At 45.8% G+C, this 25531-nt stretch overlaps 2 protein-coding genes across 5 annotated transcripts in view; one reads left to right on the top strand and one right to left on the bottom strand.

The window, feature by feature from the left end:
* Window positions 1-24526, bottom strand: part of chac2 (ChaC, cation transport regulator homolog 2 (E. coli)) — a 30507-nt gene extending 5981 nt beyond the window's left edge. Inside the window, exons 1-2 of one of the 2 annotated variants that reach the window (XM_085981329.1) lie at window positions 24290-24526; window positions 10068-10103 (exon numbers count right to left, since the gene is read on the bottom strand). In XM_085981329.1, coding sequence (XP_085837455.1) covers window positions 10068-10103; window positions 24290-24424 — 171 coding nt within the window. In that variant the 5' untranslated portion in view covers window positions 24425-24526. The remainder of the gene's footprint in view (window positions 1-10067; window positions 10104-24289) is intronic. The other variant, XM_085981330.1, reaches the window with a different exon arrangement.
* The window catches only part of asb3 (ankyrin repeat and SOCS box containing 3), a 95572-nt gene continuing 94262 nt past the window's right edge, over window positions 24222-25531 (top strand). The window contains exon 1 of one of the 3 annotated variants that reach the window (XM_085981326.1): window positions 24222-24373. The gene's annotated coding sequence lies outside the window, so the exon portion shown is untranslated. The other 2 variants (XM_085981327.1, XM_085981325.1) reach the window with 2 other exon arrangements.

Genomic DNA, 25531 nt, shown 5'->3' with positions numbered 1-25531 from the left:
CTGGCAATCATCTTTTTCTTTAAAGAAAGGAGGCAATTAAATAGCAAATGCATAGTGAGCATTACAAAAGAATCCAATCACACCATTTGAAACTAGTTTGCTATACAGGATCTGTAGTTAACATTCATCACCAGTCAGCATCACCACATTCCTGCTTAATAACATTACGTAAGTCCCGATAAAGCTCAGAGGGGACATATTGTAAAATTAGAAACACTCTGAAATGGCTGGCCACATAAATAAACATGTGTGGCAAGAGTGTATAATTTGGAAGAAAATACTTGTTCAATAGGGCACATTCTTTGGAAAATACAATTTTACAGTAATTCCTGGAGATTAATTCCTCCAAGTTCAAAATTAGTCGAGTTGTGTAGCAGTTAGCGTAGAAATTTGTTTTAGAGTTTTGCTACTGAAAAGGCAGAATCAAAGCAAGACTAAGGATGATATAAATGAAGGATAGGCTGTCAAAACATGGCAATAGACACCCAGCAAGCAAACATTTATGGTGAAATGGCAAATTTTGCAAAAATCTATCAACTACTTGCATTTATTTAGTAATCTATAAAGCATCTTTAACATAGAAAGTAACCTAAGGAGCTTTACAGAGGGGGTGGGGGGAAATGGATGCCAACTAAGAGAGAGATCAGGAGGATTGACTATAGGCTTGGTCAAAGAGGTGGATTTTAAGGAGGGTCTTAAGGACAGGAGAGAAGTAGAGAGGCTAAGAGCTTTGCGGAGGGAATTTCATAGTAGGACAGCCAACTAAAGGCATGGCTGCCAATGGAGGACCCAAGGGAGGGGGGGATAAATAGAGGTCATAGTCATACCGCATAAGAGGCTTCTCTGCATGTCAGGACTGTAGATGACGTTTGACTGCTTCAGGCAGATCTTGATGCATTGGGCTTGTGACTGGCAAATGATGTTTAACTTGGAAAAGTGCAATGTTATGCATGTAGTGAATACTAAATATAGATACACACCCTTTAGGGGAAAGCATTAAAGCAGGTAAAGAAAGAGAGATCTGGGTGCTCTAATGCAGTGGTTCTTAAGCTTCTTTGGTTGAATGACCTCTTTTCAAATAGATTAGTAATCACGGACCCCCATCTAAATTATACTATAAATGCCTTGCACATTTACATTTCTGATTTGCATTTATTGCTCACCACTAATTGCCCTTGAGAAAGTGGTGGTGAGCCGCCTTCTTGAACTGCTGCAGTCCGGGAGGTGAAGGTTCCAGAATTTTGACCCAGCGACGATGAAGGAATGGCGATATATTTCTAAGTCAGGATGGTGTGTTACTTGGAGGGGAACTTGGAGGTGATGGTGTTCCCATGCGCCTGCTGCCCTGGTCCTTCAAGATGAGCATTCACGATGCTGAGAGGGTCGTGGATAACACGTTTAGTGAGTTGGTCACACCGCAGGGTAGGGCTGCACAGGAAGAAAGGAAATGGGTGACCACCAGGCGGAGCAATAGAAGCAGGCAGGTAGTGCAGGAGACCCCTGTGACCATTCCCCTCTCAAACAGGTATACCGCTTTGGATACTGTTGAGGGGGATGACTCACTGGGGGAAGGCAGCAGCAGCCAACTTCCTGGCACTGGGGGTGCTCCTGCTGCCCAGGAAGGGAGGAAAAAGAGTGGGAGAGCAATAGTGGTAGGGGATTCTATAGTAAGGGGAACAGATAGGCGTTTCTGTGGCCGTAGACGTGAATCCAGGATGGTTTGTTGCCTCCCTGGTGCCAGGGTCAAGGATGTCACTGAGCGGCTGCAGGGCATTCTGGAGGGGGAGGGTGAACAGCCAGAGGTCGTGGTCCACATTGGTACCAACGACATAGGTAAAAAGAGGGATGAGGTCCTGCAGCAAGAATTTAGGGAGCTAGGTGGAAGATTAAAGAGCAGGACCTCAAAGGTTGTAATCTCTGGATTACTCCCGGTGCCACGTGCTAATGAGTATAGGAATAGGAAGATAGAACAGATGAATGCGTGGCTAAAGGGATGGTGCAGGGGGGAGGGCTTTAGTTTCCTGGATCACTGGGTCTGCTTCTGGGAAAGGTGGGACTTGTATAAGTCGGACGGTTTACACCTGAACCAGAGGGGGACCAATATCCTTGCGGGGAGGTTTGCTAGCACTGTTGGGGGGTGGTTTAAACTAACTTGGCAGGGGGATGGGATACAGAGTGGAGCTATAGTAGGGGGTGATTTACAGCCAAATACGGAGGAAAAAACAAGTCAGCTGGGAAGGCAGAGCAAATATGTGAAGGCAAAAGGGAATATGGCAGGGCTGGAAGGCATTTATTTTAATGCAAGGAGTCTTGCAAATAAGGTGGATGAACTGAAGTTGTTGTTGAATACATGGGAGTACGATATTGTTGCTATCACGGAGACATGGTTGAGGGAGGGTCAGGACTGGCAGCTCAATATTCCGGGGTATAGAATCTTCAGGCGAGACAGAGGGGGGTGTAAAAGGGGAGGGGGTGTTGCAATATTAATTAAGGAGTCAATTACTGCTGTAAGGAGGGACGATATATTAGTGGGTTCCTCTAATGAGGCCATATGGGTAGAACTTAAAAACAAAAAGGGGGCAAGCACTTTGCTGGGAGTGTACTATAGGCCCCCAAACAGTCAGGGGGAGATAGAGGAACAGATATGTAGGCAAATCTCAGAGAAGTGCGAAAATAATAGGGTAATAATAGTGGGGGATTTCAACTTCCCCAATATTAATTGGGATAGTCAGAGTGTGAAAGGCTTAGAGGGTGCAGAATTCTTAAAGTGCATCCAAGAGAGCTTTTTGAGCCAACATGTAGAAAGTCCTACAAGAGAGGGGGCGGTACTGGACCTAATTCTAGGGAATGTAGCCGGGCAAGTGGTGGAAGTGTCAGTAGGAGAGCATTTTGGCGACAGTGACCATAATTCGGTGAGATTTAAGGTGGTCATGGAAAAAGACAAAGACGGCCCGGAAGTAAGGGTTCTAAATTGGGGGAAGGCCGATTTTAATATGATAAGGCAGGATCTGGCCAAAGTGGACTGGGAGCAGCTACTTATAGGAAAATCCACATCAAAACAGTGGGAGACTTTCAGAAGGGAAATAGAGAGAGTACAACGCCAACATGTTCCTGTAAAGGTCAAGGGTGGGACCAACAAGCAAAGGGAACCTTGGATGACAAGGGATATACAAAAATGCATTAGGAAAAAAAGGGGGGCTTTTGGCAATTACAAAAGACTAAAGACGGAGGAAGCCCTAGGAGTATAAAAAGTGCAGGGGCATACTTAAAAGAGAAATTAGGAGGGCAAGGAGGGGCCATGAAATAACACTGGCGAGCAAAATAAAGGAAAATCCTAAGATGTTTTATAAGTATATTAAGGGCAAGAGGATAACCAGGGAAAGGGTTGGGCCCATTAGGGACCAAAGTGGCAATCTGTGTGTAGAGCCAGATGATGTAGGCGGGGTTTTAAATGAATTTTTTGCATCTGTGTTCACTGTGGAGAAAGACGATGTAGACATAGAAATCGGGCAAGGGGACTGTGACATACTTGAACATATTAGCATCGAGAGGGAGGAGGTACTAGCGGTTTTAGCAGGCCAAAAAGTGGATAAATCCCCAGGCCCGGACGAGATGTATCCCAGGCTGTTGTGTGAGGCAAAGGAGGAGATTGCAGGGGCTCCAACACAAATTTTCAGAACCTCTCTGGCCACAGGGGATGTACCAGAGGACTGGAGAACAGCTAACGTAGTACCATTATTCAAGAAGGGTAGCAGGGATAAACCAGGGAATTACAGGCCAGTGAGCCTAACATCTGTGGTAGGGAAATTATTGGAAAAAATTCTGAGGGACAAAATTAGTCACCACTTGGAGAGGCAAGGATTAATCGGGGATAGTCAGCATGGCTTTGTCAAGGGTAAATCATGTCTGACCAATCTGATTGAATTTTTCGAGGGGGTGACTAGGTGTGTGGATGAGGGAAATGCTGTGGATGTGGTTTACATGGACTTCAGTAAAGCTTTTGACAAAGTCCCGCATAGGAGACTGGTCAAGAAGGTAAGAGCCCATGGGATCCAGGGTGCCTTGGATCCTAAACTGGCCGAGTGGCAGGAGGCAGAGGGTGATGGTCGAAGGTTGCTTTTGTGACTGGAAGCCTGTGTCCAGTGGGGTACCTCAGGGATCAGTGCTGGGTCCCTTGCTGTTTGTGATCTACATAAATGATTTGGATGAGAATGTAAAAGGTATGATCAGTAAGTTCGCAGATGACACGAAAATTGGTGGGGTGGTAAATTGCGAGGAGGAAAGTCTCAGGCTACAGGACGATATAAACGGGTTGGTCAGATGGGCGGAAAAGTGGCAAATGGAATTTAACCCTGAAAAGTGCGAGGTGATGCATTTTGGACGGACAAATAAGGCAAGGGAATACACAATGAGTGGTAGGACCCTAGGAAGTACAGAGGGTCAGAGGGACCTTGGTGTACATGTACATAGATCCCTGAAGGCAGTGGAACAGGTAGATAAGGTGGTTAAAAAGGCATATGGGATACTTGCCTTCATTAGCCGAGGCATAGAATATAAGAGCAGGGAGGTTATGATGGAGCTGTACAAAACGCTGTGCAGTTCTGGTCGCCTCACTATAGGAAGGATGTGATTGCTTTGGAGAGGGTGCAGAGAAGATTCACCAGGATGTTACCTGGGATGGAGCGCCTCAGCTATGAAGAAAGGCTAAACAGGCTGGGGTCGTTTTCCTTGGAGCAAAGAAGGCTGAGGGGGGACCTGATTGAGGTGTACAAAATGATGAGGGGCATCGATAGGGTGGATAAAGAGGAACTTTTCCCCTTAGTAGGGGGGTCAATAACAAGGGGGCATAGATTCAGGGTAAGGGGCAGGAGATTTAGAGGGGATTTGAGGAGGAACTTTTTCACCCAGAGGGTGGTTGGAATCTGGAACTCACTGTCTGAAAGGGTGGTAGAGGCAGGAATCCTCACAACATTCAAGAAGCATTTGGATGAGCAATTGAAATGCCATTGCATACAAGGCTATGGACCAAATGCTGGAAAATGGGATTAGACTGGACAGGGATTGATGGACGGCGCAGACACGATGGGCCGAAGGGCCTCTTTCTGTGCTGTAAAACTCTGTGACTCTATGGTAGAGGTCACGGGTTTGGGAGGTGCTGTTGAAGAAGCCTTGGCGAGTTGCTGGGCCGAGGACATTGCCCCGAGGAACTCCTGCAGCGATGTCCTGGGGCTAAGACGATTGGCCTCCAAAAACCACAACCATCTTTCCTTTGTGCTAGGTATGACTCTAGCCAGTGGAGAATTTTTCCCCTGATTCCCATTGACTTCAATTTTACTAGGGCTCCTTGATGCCACAATCGGTCAAATGCTGCCTTGATGTCAAGGGCAGTCACTCTCATCTCACCTCTGGAATTCAGCTCTTTCGTCCATGTTTGGACAAAGGCTGTAATGAATTCTCGAGCCGAGTGGTCCTGGCTGAACCCAAACTAAGCATAGGCAACCTGGTTATTGGCAAATGCTGCTTGAAAGCACAGTTCATGACACCTTCCATCACTTTGCTGATGATTGAGAGTAGACTGATGGGGCGGTAATTGGCCAGATTGGATTTGTCCTGTTTTTGGTGGACAGGGCATACCTGGGCAGTTTTCCACATTGTTGGGCAGATGCCAGTGTTGTAGCTGTACTGGAACAGCTTGGCTAGAGGCGCAACTAGTTCTGGAACACAAGTCTTCAGCACGACAGCTGGGACGTTGTCGGGGCCCATAGCCTTTGCTGTATCCAGTATCAGCCATTTCTCATCACATGGAGAGAATCAAATTGGCTGAAAACTAGCTTAGAATCATAGAATGATTACAGTACAGATGGAGGCCATTTGGCCCGTCGAGCCCATGCCGGCACTCTGCAAGAGCACTTCAGCTAGTCCCACTCCCCCACCTTTTCCCCATGGCCCTGCAAATTGTTTTCCTTCAAGTACTTATCCAATTCCCTTTTGAAAGCCACGATTGAATCTGCCTCCACCACCCTCTCAGGCAGTGCACTACAGATCCTAACCACTCACTGCGTAAAAAAGTTTTTCCTCATGTCACCTTTGGTTCTTCTGCCAATCACCTTAAATCTGTGTCCTCTGGTTCTCGACCCTTCTGCCAATGGGAACAGTTTCTCTCCATCTACTGTCTAGACCCCTTATGATTTTGAACACTTCTATCAAATCTCTTTTTAACCTTCTCTGCTCTAAGGAGAACAACCCCAGATTCTCCAGTCTATCCACATAACTGAAGTCCCTCATCCCTGGAACCATTCTTGTAAATCTTTTCTGCACCCTCTTGAAGGCCTTCACATCCTTCCTAAAGTGCGGTGCCCAGAATTGGACACAATACTCCAGTCGAGGTCAGACCAGTGTTTTATAAAGGTTCATCATAACTTCCTTGCTTTTGTACTCTATTTATGAAGCCCAGGATCCTGTATGCTTTTTAAAACTTTTTTCAACCTGCCCTGCCACCTTCAAAAATTTGTGCACATATACCCCCAGGTCTTTGGTTCATGCACCCCCTTTAGAATTGTACCCTTTAGTTCATATTGCCTCTCCTCGTTCTTCCTATCAAAATGCATCACTTTGCACTTTTCTGCATTAAATTTCATCTGCCACGTGTCCGCCCATTCCACCACCCTGTCAATGTCCTCTTGAAGTCTATCACTATCTTCCTCACTGTTCACTATACTTCCAAGTTTCTATGATGGTAGGGACCTGAGGAGGAGGCCGAGATGGATCATTCAACCGGCACTTCTGACTGAAGATGGTTGGGAAAGGTCCAGCCTTGTCTTTTGCACTCACGTGCTGGTCTGCCATTATTGAGGTTGGGGATATTCATGGAGCCTCCTCCATGTTTGACCTGATGCCATGGGGTCCGGAGTCAATGTTGAGGACTCCCAGGGCCACTCCCTCCCACTGTGCTGCCACCTCTGCTGGGTCTGTCCTGCAGGTGGCACAGGACATACCCAGGGATGGTGATGGAGGAGTTTCCCTTGATCAGCTAATAAATATACAATGGCCTGCTGTTGTTCCTACACAGAAACTTAAATATTTCAAATACATACATTCATTGCGCTTCGACCTTCCTACTATCGTGTCACTGTCCCAGGCTTGACTCCTTCTTAGATAAGCCTACAGCTTCCCTCTGTGCCTCTCTTGGTATCCTCTGAAGGGGCCATCGAGGCACTCGTTGCCTCCTCACGAGCAGCAACCTCAACTGTCCCATCCTACTCTCTCAGCGACCGCCCTGCCCAGCGCACCCGCTAGGGGCTAATCTTCCCAATCTCCTCCCTGTCCAACTCACCCCTCCCAGTGCTGACCCTGTGAACTCTGGCAGCGGATCAGCTATCACCGCCCCTCTCCGCATCTCCCTCCACAATGTCCGCTGACTTGTGAACAAGGCCCTTGCCATCCATGAGCTTATTGTGGATGATTGCATCGACATCATGGCCTTGACGGAAACCTGGCTGAGGGGTGATGGCACCTTACACCTAAATGAAGCCTCCTCGCCTGGCTATACTTTCCACCATTTGCCCTGTCCAGACCGTCGCGATGTGGCTCTCATCACCAAATCACACCTTGGTCTGTCCCCCTACTCCTCTGGCACTTTCTCCTCCTTTGAGCATCTCACCTTGTTCCACCCCACTCATTTAAAATTCTCGTTCTCTACCACCCACCCAAGTACTATAAAAATTCTCTCACCGAGATATCTTCACTGCTTTCCTCCCTCAGCCTCTGCCATGAGCGACTTCTCATCCTCAGTGATTTCAACCTCCATCTCAATTCATCATGCTCTCTCTCCTCAGAGTTCACTACCCTCTCTTAATCTCTCCCTCCATGTAAAGTCCTCAACCCATATTCACAACCACCCACTTGACCTTGCCATCTCACGTGGCCTCGCTACTCCCATCATGTCAATCACATAAGGCTATCTCTGACCATTTCCTTGTATCGCTGTCCACCCACATCCCCCTTCCCCCCAATCCTACTGCCTTCTGTATCCGCCCCTTTAAAAAACTTTCTCCCAATTCACTTACAACTGCACTTACGAAATCCCAACTGTCCAGCCTTTGGCCCTCCATTCACAACATTTCTGCAGCTACTGATCTGCTCAACCACACCCTCACCACCACCTTTGATGCCCTAGTCCCTGTTAAAACCATTACTCTCACCCTGGCCGTTCCCCCTGGTACGGCCCTCATCTTCACTTCTTTAAGTCCAAGGGACACAGGCTTGAATGGATATGGCGGACAACTGTTTTAGCCATTCACCGTCAGATCTAGCTGGACCACACCCCTCTCCTGTTTCCTCCACCCTCACCTCCAACAAGTGAGAGGAGCTCATGGACTGCTTTGTCTCTAAGATTTGGGACCATCCGTTCAGCTGCCTCTGCCACTTCCCTTCCTTCCCCTAGCCCATCGGGCCAAACTTCCTCCAAGGCTCCCCCCTGCCCTAGCCCTGAACTTGCAACTTTCTCCAGTTTCTCTCCGATCTCCCCTCATGCCCTTTCCACACTCATTTGTCCATGAGACCCACTTCCTGCTTCCTCAACCCTATTCCCGCTAAACTGCCGACAACCCAACTTCCTTTTCTGGCTCCCATGTTAGCCGATATTGTTAACGGTTCTCTCTCCTCAGGTACGGTCCCCCTCTCTTTCTGATCGGTCGTCATCACCCCTCTCCTCTTGATGATCTTGTTGAATGGCGGAGCAGGCGCGAAGGGCCAAATGGCCTACTCCTGCTCCTATTTCTTACGTTCTTATTTTCTTCAAAAAATTCACCCTTAACCCCTCCATCCTTGCAAACTACCGCCCCCATCTCCAACGACCTTGAATGTGTTGTTGCCTCCCAAATCCGTACCCATCTTTCCCGGAACTCCATTTGAATCCCTCCAATCAGGTTTCCGCCCCTGCCACAGTACTGAAACTGCTCTTATCAAAGTCACAAATGACATCCTATGTGACTGTGACAAAGGTAAACTATCCCTCCTCATCCTTCTCGACCTATCTGCAGCCTTTGACATGGCTGATCACTCCATGCTTCAACGCCTCTCCACCATCGTCTAACTGGGTGGGATTGCACTCGCCTGGTTCCATTCTTATCTCTCTAATCGTAGCCAGAGAATCACCTGCAATGGCTTCCCTTCCCACTCCGTTACCTCTGGTGAGCAACCCTTGGCCCCCTCCTATTTCTCATCTACATGCTGCCCCTCGGCATCCGAAAACACTGTCAGTTTCCACATGCACATCGACGACATCCAGCTCTACCTCACCACCACTTCTCTTGACCCCTCTAGGGTCTCTAAATTGTCAGACTGCTTGTTTGACATCCAGTTCTGGATGAGCAGAAATTTCCTCCAACTAAATATTGGGAAGACCGAAGCCAGTGTCTTCGGTCCCTGCCACAAACACCGTTCCTTAGTCACCGACTCCATTCCTCTCCCTAGCATCTGTCTGAAGCTGAAACACACTGTTCGCAACCTTGGTGTCATATTTGAGCCTGAAATGAGCTTCCAACCACATATCCACGGCATAACTAAGACCACCCCTTTCCACCTCCGTTACATCGCCCGACTCTGCCCCTGCCTCAGCTCATCTGCTGCTGAAACCCTTATTCCTGCCTTTGCTACCTCTAGACTTGACTATTCCAATGCATTCCTGGCTGGCCTCCCACATTCTACCATACGTAAACTTGAGCTCATCCAAAACTCTGCTGCCCGTGTCCTAACTCGCACCAAGTCCCGTTCACCCATCACCCCTGTACTCACTGACCTACATTGGTTCCCAGCTAAGCAATGCCTGAATTTTAACATTCTCATTTTTGTTTTCAAATCCCTCCATGGCCTCGCCCTTCCCCATCTCTAATCTCCTCCAGCCCCACGACCCCCACCCCCCCTTTTGTTACCTGCCCTAATTTCTCATGTGGCTAGGTGTCAAATGTTTTATAACACTCCTGTGAAGCGCCAATTGTTGTTGTATGAATGAATTAAAATATCTAAAACTAAAAGGAACGATTTACATTTTTACATTATTCTTTTACCTCAGGATCTTCAACAAGTGTGACAACTCTTCCAGGCTACAGGGATGGAATGAGAAATACATAAAATGTTAAGAGATGTATAATCACACAATTTAATTATACCATGATTTGAAGGACAAGCCAAATTTGGCCTAATTTTAAAATCTCTTAAAATGAAAATTATTTCCTTGCTTTACAACAAAACTGACATATTCTTGGGCCCTAAATATTCTGGTTCCAGTAAAATATATGACTCAAACCAGACATTTTATTAATTACTGAACACATTGTAAATTGTCCTTTCAGAAACCACACTACAGACTACTTACCTGTACTTTGCAATGTTTCCTCAAGGTGTGTGGCCGTGCACCAATCGCAAGGTCCCGTGCAGGCCACTCACCAGCTCCTGCTGATGGCAGAGATACCGCGCAGCAAATTCAATGGGACCACGCACAAAAAACATTTAGAGGGAACATTGGTACTCTGCCACAAGATTATCAGGCAAATTAAGTCAATATACTGCAGAGTCATGTTTTGATTTCTTTTTGGGTTCAATAAAGACTCATTTCTGAAAGAGAATGTTGTTTAATCTAAAGTCTTGTTCAAGACTTTCTACAGCTTTTTACAGAACACACTATGCTGTGATGCATCTAGAATGAAACTGAAAGTAAAACTCCTCTGGACTGCTTGTCTCTCACATGACCTCTGCTGGTCAGGCACAAGTAATCAAAAACAGAGACAAATATGCTGTAAGGCATAAGTAATCAAACACAGACAAATATCATCACTATTTGCTGATATCCTTACATCTCCCTTTCTTAAAACAAAAGTATTTTACTTTTAACTAACAACATTTAATGAACTTACATCATCATTATCATGATCAAGGTTTTTTACCCTTGCTTTGTGTGTTCACATGAAATATGTCAATACACTAGAACTTGAAGAAAGAATAAGGTAACATTACTTCCTTCTTTAACAATAGTCCTTAAATTTGCTCAATGAGTCTCTCAGGAGGCTTCACGTGTCTTGAGGATTTTCTGATTGATTGTCCTTGAATCTGAGTTGTTGCCTCAGATGATTGGTTCTCAGCTGTGTGATCAGGTTGTTCACCAGTATCAGTCTCTTGACCTGCTGTGGCTGGTCCCATGAGAAGATCTCGACGATTTCTTCTCAGAACAGCACCCTCATCTGTCTGAATGGTGTATGATCTTGGTTGAACTTCACTTAGGACAGTTCCCTTCTGAGTCCATGTGTTTGTTTTGTCTTTCAACCTTACTTGGTCACCAGTGTGGAGTTCAGGTAGGTTTTGTGTTCCTCTGTCATAGTAGTACTTTTGCTTTTCTTTCTGTTGCTCTTTGAACTTCCTCACTTTCTCCCCCTCTTTTGTTTTCAGGAGGTTCTCCGGGATGGGTAGGTTTGACCTTAGCCGACGTCCCATCAGGAGTTGGGCTGGTGACATACCACACTCGAGCGGCGTTGTGCGGTATACAAGCATGCTTTGGTAGAAGTCAGTTCCACTGTCTTTTGCCTTGTACATCAGTCTTTTCACTGTCTGGACCGATTTTTCCACTAGTCCATTGGACTGTGGATAGCGAGGACTTGACGTTGTGTGGACAAAGTCCCACTCTTTGGCAAAGTGTCTGAAATTTGCATTGTTAAACTGGGGTCCGTTGTCTGAAGACCTCGCTTGCCACGCCATGTTTAGAGAATATGGCTTTCATACTTCTTATCACAGCTTCTGCAGTGGTGGTGTACAGTCTACAAACCTCTGGATACAGGGAGTAATAGTCTGTGACGACAAGATAGTCCTTCCCTTGACATACGAATAGGTCAGCGACTACCTTCTGGTAAGGTCTGTCTGGTGCTGGGTGTGGCTTTAGTGGTTCTACCGGATTGCTTGCTCGATATTTCAGGCATATTGTGCAGTTTGACACCTCATTTGTCACATCTTGGTTGATTCGTGGCCAGTACATCACCTCTCGTGCTCTTTTCTTACACTTTTCGATTCCCAGATGTCCTCCATGGATCTTTTTTAGCATCTCTCTTCTCAGACTCTTTGGGATAACTATTTTACTTCCTTTGTAGATGATGTCTTCGACCACTGATCGTTCCGCCCTGCAGTTCCAGTACTCTGCTATATCAGGTGAGCAGTCTTGCTTCATGTTGGGCCATCCATCCAAGATGCTTTTTCTCAGTCGTCTCATTGTTTCATCTTTGTTTGTCTCAGTCTTTATGAGCTCCATTTTTGCATCTGCTATGGGCAGTGCACTTGTGATCATGTCCACGTAGGCGTTCACTTTTTCATCCATTGTGGTGTTTGCGGGCTCACTTGGGTCAACAGCTCTGGACGTGTCTGCTGTATACATCAGCTTACCCGGTGTGTACGCAACATTCAGTTCATCATAGACTGTCTCTCCTTCGCTTTCCACAACGAGGACTCTCTTTACCAGGTTCAGTCTCTCACAGGCTTTTAACCCTAGTATGGCTTGCACATCCTTTGGCACCACGATTAATGCTAGCGTGTGCTCTCTGTCCTTGTGTGTTACTTTGACAATGCATTTTCCTTTCACTGGTATATCAGTACCTGAGTATCCGGTCATTTTCACTTGTATTCCATGTAACTTTGGTCTGGGTCTAATTCTCTTAAAATCGGTCTCTGATATCACATTAACTTGTGCTCCAGTATCCAATTTAAATGGAATGTGTATGTCATTCACTTTTAGTGTCAACATCCAGTCTCTTTCTTTTTTGTTTTCAGACACAACATCTACATTGAATTCCTCTATCTCGCTTTCATCTACTGTATGGACCTTGCTTTGTTGCGCTTGGTTCTTACAGCAACAGGCATAATGGTTGTTCTTGTTGCAACTATAGCAAGTTTTACCATATGCTGGACACTTTCTTGGTGGATGCTGTGTACCGCATCGACTACATGACTTCCGATTGTCCCTTTCATTTTCGTTTGCTGGCCACGTCTCTTTTTTCACATTGGCGCTCTCTTTGTTAAACGGTTTGTATCCGTTCTTTCTCACTGCATCCACGTTGCAGCTACTGTCACTGAGCAGCTCCTTTGCCTGCAACTTCACAGTTTCTGTAACCCTACACAGTGCTATGGCTGTTCCCAGGTCTAGATCTTGCTCTCTTAGCAGTCTTTCCCTTAGACCATTATCTCGAATACCACACACCAGTCTGTCTTTTATCAGCGAGTCTGTGAGTCCCCCAAATTCACACGATTTGCTCCGGTTTCTCAGTTCAGTCACATACTGATCAATAGTCTCACCGATTTTCTGTACACGTGAAAAATTTGTGCCTCTCAAAGGTCACGTTGCGTTTAGGTATGCAGTAGGCCTCAAACTGTTCCATTATTTTATCTAGCTTCATTTTGTCTCCATCAACAGCGAATGTGAAGTTATTATACACCTCCAGCGCTGCATCACCCACTACATGTAAAAACACGGACGATTTCTGTTTATTACTTTTATCGTCAGCTCCGATTGCTGATAAATACAACCCTACAAGTTGTTTGAATCTCCTCCAATTTTCAGCCACATTACCGGTCAATTGAAGCGTCACCGGTGGGTGTAAACCTTCCATTTTTTCACTTCGTTAGCTATTCTCTAATGGTAAGCAACGATGTTCTCTTCTGGCTTGCTAATATGTGGAGAGCTGATTTCGCTTACTTGCCACAACTGCTTTCACTGTCCCATCAAGTTGCTAACTTCAGATTTTTTCTCTTTCAGCCACTTCTGACATCATGTTTTGATTTCTTTTTGGGTTCAATAAAGACTCATTTCTGAAAGAGAATGTTGTTTAATCTAAAGTCTTGTTCAAGACTTTCTACAGCTTTTTACAGAACACACTATGCTGTGATGCATCTAGAATGAAACTGAAAGTAAAACTCCTCTGGACTGCTTGTCTCTCACATGACCTCTGCTGGTCAGGCACAAGTAATCAAAAACACAGACAAATATGCTGTAAGGCATAAGTAATCAAACACAGACAAATATCATCACTATTTGCTGATATCCTTACAAGTCACACTATATTCTAAATGTGAATTTAGTATAGTACAATTGTATGCACAAAATTAGATGTATTTTAAAGTTTTTCGTCCATCGGTACTGTAGAAATAGTTGAAATAATTAATTAGTTATACTGGCAAATTACCGGCACTTTATTTTACTTTAATGGAAATAAACCCCTAGAAAAAAAGCACCGATACACATTTTAAGATTTGTTTTTTTTAAATAAAAAAGTAATCCTCAATGTGAGGAAAAACACTGATTATACAGTTCAGTAGTGTTCGTGCTCAAGGTCCTGGACTAGCAAGTCAGAGGTGGCGAGTTCAAATCCCACCATGACGAGTTGTGAAACTGAACAATAATTCTAGTAATTTGTGGGTTGGCTGGACTTCTGTAAAAACAACTGGTTCACTCCACTTACCACATGGGACTTTAGTTCCACATTATGTGGTTGACTTTTAATGCCCACAGAAAACTAGGGATAAGAACATAAGAAATAGGAACAGGAGTAGGCCATTCGGCCCCTCGAGCCTGCGCCGCCATTCAATAAGATCATGGCTGATCTGATCTTGGCCTCAACTCCACTTTTCAGCTCGTTTCCCATAACCCTCGACTCCCCTGTAGCTCAAAAATCTGTCTAACTCAGCCTTGAATATATTCAATGACTCCGCCTCCACAGCTCTCTGGGGTAGAGAATTCCAAAGATTCACGACCCTCTGAGAGAAGAAATTCCTCCTAATTTCTGTCTTAAATGGGCGACCCCTTATACTGAAACTATGCCCCCTAGTTCTAGATACTCCCACTAGGGGAAACATCCTCTCAGCATCCACCCTGTCAATCCCCCTCAGAATCTTATGTTTCAATAAGATCACCTCTCATTCTTCTAAACTCCAATGAGTATAGGCCCAACCTGCTCAACCTTTCGTCATAAGACAACTCCCTCATCTCCGGAATCAACCTAGTGAACCTTCTCTGAACTGCCTCCAATGTAATAAATGGGCAATAAATACTCCCCTGCCAGTGTCACCCACATCCCAAGAACTGCAAATACTTGAATGCCTTATTCTGATATTTCTGGATTATAATCAGTCATTATTTTCTCAATGCAGGACCTGTGATAAACATGCTGTCTACATGCTATTTTCAATAATCAAAACCACTTTCAGTGGTCAGTATTTGCCATTTTCTAGAAAATGGTTTTTAATTTACTGCAAATATAATCCCCAGAGAAAATGCAAAGCAAAAGGTCTGTCTTTGCACTAGAAAAAAAAAGTGAAATGCCAAGTACAATACCCATTTTGAATCAAGAATGAATAGCCAATAATGCATACAATTCATTTAAAAAGTATCTAGAAATTTTTTTCTATTGGCGGTACTCCAAAATGACAGGTACAGAAACACAGACTATGTAGAGGCAGCAAACAGGAGTTTTCATTAACCAGACACTGATCTCCCAATAAAAGAAATCACGAGGCAAAAAAGAAAACCTTTTTGAAATGATCAGCTCAGGAATTCAGGTCGTGCCCAAGCTTGGATCAAGGCTGTAATGAGGTCTGGAGCAGAGTCCTACTGGCAGAACCCAAACTGAGCATCGGTGAGCGAGTTATTGGCAAGTGCTGCTTGACAGCACTGTTGGCGACTCCTTCCATCACTTTGCTGATGATTGGAAATTGACCGATAGGGCGGTAATTGGCAGGGCGGTAATTGGCTGGATTAGATTTGTCCTGCTTCGATGCAGTGAAAATCTGAGCCAGTCAACTAGACCCAATAGCTTAACAAACAGGACAAATAATGAAAACTAATCTAAAGGTCGGCTGCAGGAGTAACTGTATAGGGCTACCTTAATAAATAAAGCATGACTGACGAGCCTTCTTGAGTTCTTTGAAGATGTTACAAATAAAAACAGATAATTAAACTATAAGAGTGAACTTTAAGAATTTGATTAAGTCCCGTGTGAAAGATTCCTAATTAAGTTAAACGCTACAAAAGCCAAAGACAGAACATGGAACTTGATTAAGCAATTGGTTAAAAAATAGAAAACAGAATAAACTTTGAGAGGCCTAATATTAACTTGGGGAGGTGTTGACAGGTGTCATGCAGGGGTCAGTTCTTGGGACACTGCTGTTTCTCGTCTGAATATTGAAACCAAATACAAGCTGGTCAAATTTGGTGGCAACACGAACATAGGGAAAGCAGTAAAGACAGAAGATGCAGCTAAAACTTTGCAGGATTTAGATTAGCTATGCAATTGAGAAGACAAATGGCACAATGAAAACTGATAAATATTAAAGTATGGACAGAGGGAAACATAAGAAATAGGAGCAGGAGCAGGCCATTTAATGAGATCATATGTAAGAAGTCACACAACGCCAGGTTATAGTCCAACAGCTTTATTTGAAATCACAAGCTTTCGGAGCGCTGCTCCTTCGTCACCTGATGAAGGAGCAGCGCTCCGAAAGCTTGTGATTTCAAATAAAGCTGTTGGACTATAACCTGGTGTTGTGTGACTTCTTACATTTGTCCACCCCAGTCCAACTCCGGCATCTCCACACCATAATGAGATCATGGTTGATCTGATCTTGGGCTCAGCTCCACTTCCCTGCCCACTCCCCATAACCCTTCACTCCCTTATTGTTCAAAAATCTGTCTATCTCCACCTTAAATATATTCAATGACCCAGCCTCCAGCGCTCTCTGGGGTAGAGAATTCCACAGATTTACGACTCTCAGAGAAGAAGTTCCTCCTCTGCTCAGTTTTAAATGGGCGACCCCTTATTCTGAAACTTAGAAAGGGGTTCCAAGAGTGATGGTATACTCATGACTTTCAGTGTCTGGACAATGTGTGCAACAATTAAAAAAACCCAGAATACTGGGGTCTATAGCCAGAACATTGGAGTACTAAACACTCGAGCTTATGCCGACACATTATAATGCACAGGTCAGATCATACTTGGGGAACACCTACAAGTATTGGAGGGGTAACAGAAGAGCAACAAGAAAGATGTGGTAAAAAAGGGATGAGTTATGAGGAAAGTTTGTAGAAACTCAACTGTTCAGTCTAGAAAGAGGGGACCTCTTAAGGTGCATAAAATATTAAATGGTATATAGGTACAGCCGTTTTTGTTGCATATTGCAGACAACACAGACAGTACACATTACTGAAAGTTAAAAGAGACAGTAACTAAGAGTAAGGTTTGCTTAGCTGATTGCTGATCAATGCCACATCATCATGGTGGCCAAGTCATCCAGCAGTTTTCAGATCTCCCAACCCAAAGAAAAATTAAGGAAGACAAAGTCACAGCTAAGTGACGAAGGTGCAAACCATCGTCAAGTTGGCTGGGGATCCAGGGGCTGCTGCAGTTTCCATGGGGCTCTAGTTAATCTGATGTATATCTTGGACTCTTGAGGAACATCCCTCCTTTATCGCTTTTCATATTAACACTTTGCACAGTGGTGTATGTGCTGACAGCCAAACATTTCCAGCACTCCACAGCCTTCTCATTTGTTCAGTAGTGAATCAACCCTCAGTACTTATTGCTGTGGTTGATTAGTTCTGTCTATCGCAGTGCAGCCCTGTCTTTGATTACTTGACAAAATAACTTGGGGAGGCAAGAAGAAAAACCTACAGATGACTTGCAGTCATGGGTAGCCAAAGATTCATTTTAGCTGTATCAACACTAAAGAACTCAAGGGTTATCACCAAACTCTTCATTTATTATGTTTGATATAAATATACCAATAAAGGAAGTAATGAGGTAAGTAAGTTTGCATTTTTTTTGAAAATCAGGGTGCTGCATATACAGACCAAGAAAATCCCAGGTTTAATTCTGGTAATATGTTGAGTTGGCTGAACTCAGTTGGGCAGCAGCAAGGGTGATGCAATCTCCTCAGTATTCCTAGGTTAGGATCGGGAGCAGAAAATCTACGTGGCATCGTGCTCCGAATTGCTATCCAGCAATCCTTGCACGTAGTGCCTTTGGGGTTACACTGGCTGACATTGGACTCCATTGTGCGGTCTCCCATGGTAAAATAACCTGACACCCTCTGTCAAGGTTCATAAACATAAATAACACTCACTTGGGTGAGGGTGCAATTGGTCCCAGTGATATTGTACTTGAGCAAGGAGTGAATGTCCTCAGCATAGAAAGGGAAGAGAGAAATTAAAGGAGAAAATAAGGGCCTAATTCAAGGAGAGGGCAACTGTTCAGAATTTCGGCTGTGACCGTTAACATGAGGGCGAGCTGGAAGGTCTGAGTTCTATGATAGGTCACATGGAACATACAGTGCTTACTTTAAACAACTTACATTTATATAAGGATAACCAAGGTTGCGAACAGACTTGATCAGCCTCAGACAGTTGCCAGATAGAGGGATGGAATCTGTGACTAGGGAACAGAGTTTGTGGCGTGGACTGAAGACAATGGCTTTGGTCTTCCAAATATTTAATTGGAGGAAACGTCTGCTCATCCAGTGCTGGATGTCGGACAAGCAGTCTGACAGTATAGAGACAGTGGCGGGCTCGAGAGAGGTAGAGCTGGGAATCATCAGCGTACACGTGAAAACTCATGCTGTGTTGTCGGATGATGTCACTGAGGGGCAGCACGTAGCTGAGAAATTGGAGGGGGGGCCAAGGCTAGATCCTTAGGGGACTCCAGAGGTAACAGTGCGGGAGTGGGAAGGGAAGCCATTGCAGGTGATTCTACGGCTATGTCTGGAAAGATAGGAATGGAACCAGGCGAGTGCAGTCCCATCAAGCTGGACGATGGTGGAGAGACGTTGGAGCAGAATTTTGTGGTCAACTGTGTCAAAAACTGCAGACAGGTCGAGAAGGGATAGTTTAATTAATAATTAAGATGGCAGGGCAGGTGGTGTGTCGTAACTGCAGCTTGTGGGAGTTTGTGGAGAGCATCGCAATCCTGAGCAACCACATCTGCAGTAAGTGTCTGCAATTCGAGGAACTTCGGCTCAGAATTGTTGAGCTGGAGTACGAGCTGCAGACATTGCGATGCATCAGGGAGGGGGAGAGTTACCTGGACACTTTGTTCCAGGAGGCAGTCACACCCTTTAGGTTATGTAGCACTGAGTTAGTCAGTGATCAGGGACAGGACAGTGTGACTGCAAGTCAGGAAGGTATGGGGACCCAGGAGGTAGTGATGGAGGAGCCTCAGCCCTGGACCTTGTCCAACAGGTACAAGTTACTTGCTACCTGTATGGATGAGGAAAAGGACTGCAGGGAGGATGGGCAAACTGACCACGGCATTGTGGTACAGGGGACCATCCAAGTTGGGGGGGGGGGGGGGGGAAGAGAAGGAAGGAATGTGGTAGTAGGGGACAGTATAGTTGTAAGAGAGAGTCCCGAAGGCTGTGTTGCCTGCCCGGTGCCCAGGTTAAGGATATCTCCTCACGGCTGGAGAAGAACTTGGAAGGGGAGGATCCAGTTGCCGTGGTCCATGTAGGAACCAATGACATAGGTAGAACGGAGCATGAGGTTCTGTTGAGGGAATTTGAAGAGCTAGGGGTCTAAATTAATAATCAGAACCACAAGGGTAATAATCTCTGGATTACTACCTGAGCCACTCGCAAATTGGCATAGGGTCAAGCAGATCAAAGAGTTAAATGCGTGGCTCAAAGAGTGGTCTGGGCAAAAGGGGTTTCAATTCATGGGGCACTGGCACCAGTACTGGGGAAAGAGGGAGCTGTTCCACCGGGACGGGCTACACTTAAACCGGGCTGGGACCAGCGTCCTGGCGAATTGAATAACTAGGGCTGTAGATAGGGCTTTAAACTAAAAAAAAAAGGGGGGGGGGGGAAATTTAGAAATCCAAAGAGAAAGGTCAAGGCAATAGAGCAGTGTAGCAATTTGGGTAAAAATAAGCAGAGCGTGACAGGAAGGGACAGAGAGTTTAATGGTAGCAGTGCAGCAGAGAATAAGGTCAAAGTAGGGAATAATGGTAAAAAAAAAAAAAAATTAAAGACTCTTTATCTGAATGCACGAAGCATTCATAACAAGATAGACAAACTAGTGGCACAAATAGAGATACATGGGTTTGATCTAATAGATATTACAGCAACATGGTTGCAAGGTGGCCAAGGTTGGGAACTAAATGTTCCAGGGTACTTGACGTTTCAAAAAGACAGGCAGAATGGAAAAAGGAGGGGGAGTAGCCCTGACAATAAAGGATGTCATAAGAACAGTAGCGAGAAAGGATCTCGGCTTGGAAGATCAGGAAGTAGAATCAGTATGGGTGGAGATAAGGAATAACAAGGGGCAGAAAACACTGATAGGAGTAGTATATAGGCCCCCTAACAGTAGCTATACCGTTGGACAGAATATTAATCAAGAAATAGTAGGAGCTGGCAACAAAGGTAAGGCAATAATCTTGGGGGACTTTAATCTTCATATAGACTAGACAAATCAAATTGGCAAAAGTAGTCTGGAGGACGAGTTCATGGAATGCATTCGGGACAGTTTCCTAGAATATGTCATGGAACCAACCAGGGAACAGGCTATTTTAGATCTTGTATTGTGTAATGAGACAGGGTTAATTAGCAAAGGATCCTCTGGGGCAGAATGATCATAATATGATAGAATTTCACATTAATTTTGAGAGTGATTTGCCCAAGTCCAAAACTAGAGTCTTAAACTTAAATAAAGCCAATTACATAGGTATGAGGGGTGAGTTGACTAAGGTAGATTGGAAAAATAGATTAAAAGGTATGGCGGTAGATAAGCTGTGGCTAGCATTTAAAGAAATATTTCATAATTCTCAACAAAAACACATTCCATTGAGAAACAAAAACTCCACGGGAAAAGTGATGCAACCGTGGCTAACTAAAGTAGTTAAGGATAGCATTAGCTTGAAAGAAGCTTATAATGTTGCAAAGAATAATAGTAAGTCTGAGGATTGGGAGAGTTTCAGAAACCAGCAAAGGTTGACCAAAAAATTGATAAAAAGGGAAAAAATAGAATGAGAGAAAACCAGCAGGTGGTTTGAGAAGATGGTTTGTGGTGAAGAGAAGCTGGGTGTTAAAATGCCCACAAGCCTACCACTTCGACAGCACCTCTCAAACCCGTGACCTCTACCACATAGAAGGACAAGGGCAGCAGGCGCATGGGAACACCATCACCTCCAAGTTCCCCACCATCCTGACTTGGAGGGGAATTTGAAGGTGATGGTGTTCCTTCATCGTCGCTGGGTCAGAATCCTGGAACTCCCCCCCGAACAGCACTGTGGGAATACCTTCACCACAGGGACTGCAGAGGTTCAAGAAGGTGGCTCACCACCACCTTCTTGAAGGCAATTAGAGATGGGCTTGCCAACAATGCCCATATCCAAGGAACGAATATAAAACTGATTCTGCAAAGTATTGTGGCTACTCACAAACGGAAATTTAGGTTCACTACGGGGATTGCAATGTTTTACCCCACATGAATCCCCCCCACGGGATACTTGCCTTTATTAGCTGAGGCATAGAATATAAGAGCAGGGAGTTTATGCTTGAACTGTATAAAATGCTAGTTAGGCCTCAGCTAGAGTACTGTGTGCAGTTCTGCTCACCACATTACAGGAAAGATATGATTGCGCTAGAGAGGGTACAGAGGAGATTTACGAGGATGTTGCCTGGACGGGAAAATTTTAGCTATGAGGAAAGATTGGAGAGGCTGGGGTTGTTTTCTTTGGAACAGCGGAGGCTGAAGGGAGACTTAATTGAGGTGTATAAAATTATGAGGGGCCTAGATAGAGTGGATAGGAAGGAACTATTTCCCTTAGCAGAAGGGTCAATAACCAGGGGGCATAGATTTAATGTAATTGGTCGGAGGTTTAGAGGGGATTTGAGGAGAAATGTTTTCATCCAGAGGGTGGTGGGACTCTAGAACTCACTGCCTGAAAGGGTGGTAGAGGCAGAGACTCTCATCACATTTATGAAGTACTTGGATATGCACTTGAAGTGCCGTAACCTACAGGGCTACGGACCAAGAGCTGGAAAGTGGGATTAGGCTGGATAGCTTTGTTGGCTGGCATGGACAAGATGGGCCAAATGGCCTTCTTCTGTGCTGTAAATTTCTATGATTCTATGAAGCAGGCATAACAAACCATTAAAATGTCGTGAAGAAACATGCCAGCGGTAGATAAGCACTGAACCACTAATACAATTTAACCAAGAAGTGTTATCCCCATAAGTATGTAGTGAAGCACAACCTAACTACAGAACTACATATAAAGGCTAAAAAGTAACTCCTCAAACGTGAATAAATGTGTCTATAAATGACTAAAATTGCTAGATGTGCACCTTTCCTTCCCAGCGATTAAATCTGACCCACATTTTACGGTGGCCAGGGAAAGTATTATTGGGTAGGACGAGTTTTCTTGAGACACAAAAACTTACAAAAGAAAAAACACTGGTTGCTTGTACTTTGCGGCATAATACGCCTTCTCCCAGTGGCTGAAGAGCTCCTCCCAGATTCGCAATACAGATTCCGCCCACTAAGGGGCGCAATGGACATGATCTTCACCACATGTCAATTACAAGAGAAATGCAGGGAACAGCACCAACCGCTGTACATGGCCTTCTTTGACCTCACAAAGGCTTTAGACACTGTCAACCGTGAGGGATTATGGAGTGTCCGCCTCAAATTTGGCTGCCCTCAAAAGTTTCTCACCATCCTCCGCCTGCTTCACGACGACATACAAGCCGTGATCCTGACCAATGGATCCACCACAAACCCAATTCACGTACGGACTGGGGTCAAGCAAGGCTAGGTCATCGCACCAATGTTCTTTTCGATCTTCCTGGCTGCAATGCTCCATCTCATTCTCAGTAAGCGCCCTGCTGGAGTGGAGCTAATCTACACTCCGTCGCCTCCAGTCCAGATCCAAGATCATCCCATCCTCTGTCATCGAATTACAGTATGCAGACGACGCACACTCTGAGACCGAACTCCAAACCATTGTCAACACCTTCACTGAAGCGTACGAGAGCATGGGCCTTGCACTAAACATCCATAAGACAGAGGTCCTCTACCAACCTGCCCCCGGCAAACAGCACTACTCCCCGATTATCAAAATCCATGACGAGGCCTTGGACAACGTGGACCACTTTCCATACCTCGGGAGCCTACTGTCAACAAGGGCAGATGTCGATGACGAAGTCCAACACCGCCTTCAGTGTGCTAGTGCAGCCTTCGGTCGCCTGAGAGAGTGTTTGAAGACCAGGACCTCAAACCCAGCACCAAGCTCATGGTCTACAGAGCAGTAGTGATAGCCACCCTCCTGTATGCTTCAGAGACATGGACCATGTACAGCAGGCACCTCAAAGCATTGGAGAGGTACCAACGCTGCCTCCACAAGATCCTGCAAATCCATTGGCAGGATAGGCGCACCAACGTCAGTGTTCTCACTCAGGCCAACATCCCCAGCATCGAAGCTTTGACCACGCTCGATCAGCTCTGATGGACGGGCCACATCGTCCGCATGCCCGATACGAGACTCCCAAAGCAAGCGCTCTACTCGGAGCTCCGACACGGCAAAAGAATCCCAGGTGGGCAGAGGAAACGCTTCAAGGGCACCCTCAAAGCCTCCTTGAAAAACATCCCACTGACACCTGGGAATCCCTGGCCCAAGACCGCACAAAATGGAGGAGAAGCATCTGGGAAGGCGCTGAACACCTCGAGTCTCTTCGCCGGAAGCAAGCGGAAGCTAAGCGCAAACAGAAGGTGCGCACGTCAACCCAAGCACCCGTCCCTTCAATCACCGCCTGCCCCACCTGTGACAGAGACTGTAGGTCCCGCATTGGACTCATCAGTCACCTGCGAACTCATTTTTAGTGTGGAAGCAAGTCATCCTCGGTTCCGAGGGACTGCCTAAGAGAATACGGAATAAGTCTTGTCTGCACTGCTTCCAAATTTACACTGATCAGGGAAGCTCTGCGGTTTGGAGAAGGAGACACAACCAAAGCTTGGAAGTAAAAACAGAAATGCTGGAAATACTCAGCAGGTCAGGCAGCATCTGTGGCGAGAGAAACAAAGCTTTGAAGAGTGGGGTGGGTCAGAGTGGGGGGGAGGCGTCTCCGTCTCCCCCTCCCTCTGACCGTGATTTAAACAGACGCGACAGCTGGGGACCATTAGTCACATCATAACTCAGCTCATCAGTAGCTTCCAGCAAAAGCAGCCAGTGCCGAACCCACCAGTGGCACAGCCCGGGCTCCCTCTGTCACTCACCTTGCCCGGCACACCGCGGTGGTCGGTGCTACCCTGCCAGAAGCGTCGGATGTAACCCCGAATGTACCCCACTAACTTCTCCTGGTAAGGGAAGTCCACTTTCCAGATCAGCGAGCCGTACCCGAATATCCACATGTCCGCCCCCGCTGTTACCGGTTACCCCTGCCAGTGACGGATTTTTTTTAAACCGTAAACCGACCGACGCCGGGCTAAATTTCAGCGCCCTGCAATTAAACCAGGAGCCCACTCCACAGAGGCGGGCCGTCAGTGCGCAGGCGCACGGGCGAGGAGCGCGCAAGACCTCACGGGACCTTGAGTTCCGTTTGTCGCGCGCTCTCGCCGGCCACTCGCGGCGCGTGAACAACAATTCCCAGCAGGCCCTCTCGCTTCTGATTCGCCTGTCAGAATCAACCAATCGCTGCAGTCGCGCGGCCGGGCGCGCTGATCAGATGTCAGCCACGCGGGCGAGTGCGCGCGCGTAGAACGGTGACGTTTCCGCTAAACAGGAAGTTGGGGAAAAGGTAAAGGGAGCTGGAGGTGCTGCTGAGTGAAAGGCTCAGATGGGTTGTTGAGTAATAAAGTGCAAGCGGGACGGTTTGTTTTGTTGGTTAGATCAGGGGCGGTCCTGTTGCAAGTCAAATTCTGGCGGCGTTGTGTTTGGAGGAAATTTGCCACCCGGCGCTGGGATTCCCCATGATTTGGTTTTACGTGAAGTTAATGTAAGTTATCGAAGAATTGGTGCCAGCCCAGAATTGTAATGCAGGATTGTGTCTACTTTATTATCGTGCACTTGCCAGTTGTCAGGTTGTCGGCTAGTTACACAAAATATCAACTTTTTCCAGTGGGATTAGAAGCCGTTGATATCAGCTAATAAGATTTGTCGGATGGTGCAGTATAGGAACAGGATTAGGCCGTTCAGCCCCTCGAGAATGTCCAGCCATTCAGTTAGATCATGGCTGATCTCTCTCTCAACTCTATTACTCACCTTTTGCTCCATATCCCTTGATATAGATGTCAGCTGTGACTCAGTGGGTAGCACTCTCGCCTCTGAGTCAGCGGGCTGTGGGTTCAAGTCCCACTCTAGAGACTTGAACACAAAAATCTAGGCTGATGCTCCAGTGCAGTACTGAAGGAGTGCTGCACTGTCTGAAATGCTGTCTCTCCAGTGGATGTAAAAGATCCCATGGCACTATTTTGAAGAAGAGCAGGAGAGTTATCCCTGGTGTCTTGGCCAATATTTAT

This window comes from Somniosus microcephalus, chromosome 3 (genome assembly GCF_052327205.1).
Source record: "Somniosus microcephalus isolate GS21.2 chromosome 3, FLI_Smic_1.0, whole genome shotgun sequence".
Lineage (NCBI taxonomy): Eukaryota > Metazoa > Chordata > Chondrichthyes > Squaliformes > Somniosidae > Somniosus > Somniosus microcephalus.
The sequence above is the reverse complement of the archived record's forward strand: the minus strand, read 5'-3'. Positions and strand labels throughout refer to the sequence as shown.